General features: G+C 41.6%; 1 protein-coding gene across 1 annotated transcript; it reads left to right on the top strand.

The window, feature by feature from the left end:
* Window positions 1-6: 6 nt before the first annotated feature.
* On the top strand, window positions 7-897 carry LOC103375317 (intestinal mucin-like protein). The gene is made up of 4 exons (XM_008305550.1): window positions 7-105; window positions 203-242; window positions 321-444; window positions 539-897. The coding sequence occupies exons 3-4, from the start codon at window positions 350-352 to the stop codon at window positions 747-749; spliced, it is 306 nt and encodes a 101-aa protein (XP_008303772.1). The 5' UTR covers window positions 7-105; window positions 203-242; window positions 321-349; the 3' UTR covers window positions 750-897.
* Window positions 898-1,485: the final 588 nt, after the last annotated feature.

A 1,485-nucleotide genomic window follows, 5' to 3' on the forward strand; every position in this document is an offset into this window, starting at 1 on the left:
GAGAATAAGTGTGAGCATTACACCTGTGTTAAGAGTGGTGAGACTTTAGCAACGATCAGTTCACACACTGTCTGCCCACCATTCCAACAGAGCAACTGTCAACCTGTAAGTGTCACTTTCCAACGATGAATCTGGATTTATTGTGCCTGTGTGAACAAAAGATAAAACTAAATCTGCTGATGTTGCGTATTTTTCTCCTCAGAACACGATTCAGACTGCCGCAAATGGCTGCTGTAAAGTTTGTAAGTATGACATTTTTATTTCTTTTGGATAGGAGGTGTTGAGATAAAAACAACTAACTGTGCATCTTTTTTGAAAAGGTGTGGAGAAGGAAAAGGGCTGCAAGTTAATGTCCATGAAAACCCGCCTTGCACACAAGGACTGTCAGTCCAACCAGGAAGTAGATATGCCATATTGTGAAGGATCCTGCAACACTTTCACCAAGTAAGAAGAAAATTAGCAAGATTTCTTATTCCAAAAATATTTAGTTTGTGCAGATTTTAAGTTATTTAATAAACCTTGCGTCTGCTTTCTTCAGGTACTCTCAAGTAGCAGCGACTATGCAGCATTCATGCTCCTGCTGTAAGGAGACTCGCTCCAGCAATCGCACCGTTGACTTGCTCTGCTTGAATGGACATACGATTCCCTACACATACATGCATGTGGAGGCCTGTGGCTGTGGACACACAGACTGCACCAGAGCTGCAGGACTGTCTGCTCGCAGGAAGAGAAGCTTGACACTGCTGTGATAAGGCACCTGTTGTCACTTTAACAGATGTGGGATACAAATATTTTTTCCCATATTGTTCTAATAATCACTACACCTCTTGCAAAGCAATTGTCATTGTAAAGAGACTATTTATCCACTGATCAAATAAAAGGATGCAACTCAGTTTATGTCTTGTCTCCTCCATTCCCTTATTTGTATCAAGACAACTTTTGCTGACAAAAGTTTCAACTTTACTTGTTATTACATTCACACAAACCCAAAAGATAAATGTTTTACCATCATCTGTGAAAAAGTACTTTCAGTTTGTCTCAAATAAAACATGGTTGATGGGGTGACTAATACAACTGAATTGAATCAAACACCACACAGATGCATGAACATTTTAAGTAAGTCAAAATCACCAGAAAGTGTAGCACGTAAGGAGGAGAAAGGAGGTGGAGACATGCAGCAACAATCAGTGTTGGTATGAGCAGTCAGCAGTAGCAATGAGAGAAAGTAGGTAGGATCGTGTTGGGCATCTGCTTGAATGTGACTGGACTCTGTTCACTACACAGCTGTGAATGAGCTTCAGTGGAGCAGTTCATGGCTACAAGTCGGTGACTGATCCGAAATCGGATCAGCAAAACGGCACACAAATCAGCAGCATGAAATCAGAAGCCAAAGAAGTGCCGGAGCTTCCCTTGACTGTGAATCCTGCTGCGCCACACCTCTGAATGACCATAAAACCCAGAGTGTCCTATACTATCCCATCCTAA

This window comes from Stegastes partitus, unplaced genomic scaffold, assembly GCF_000690725.1.
Source record: "Stegastes partitus isolate 25-593 unplaced genomic scaffold, Stegastes_partitus-1.0.2 Scaffold2547, whole genome shotgun sequence".
Lineage (NCBI taxonomy): Eukaryota > Metazoa > Chordata > Actinopteri > Pomacentridae > Stegastes > Stegastes partitus.

Coding starts and splice junctions, on each gene's coding strand:
- LOC103375317 (XM_008305550.1), top strand. CDS start 350: ATGTCCATGAAAACCCGCCTTGCACACAAGGACTGTCAGTCCAACCAG. Junction 445..538: donor TCCTGCAACACTTTCACCAA/GTAAGAAGAAAA, acceptor TGCTTTCTTCAG/GTACTCTCAAGTAGCAGCGA.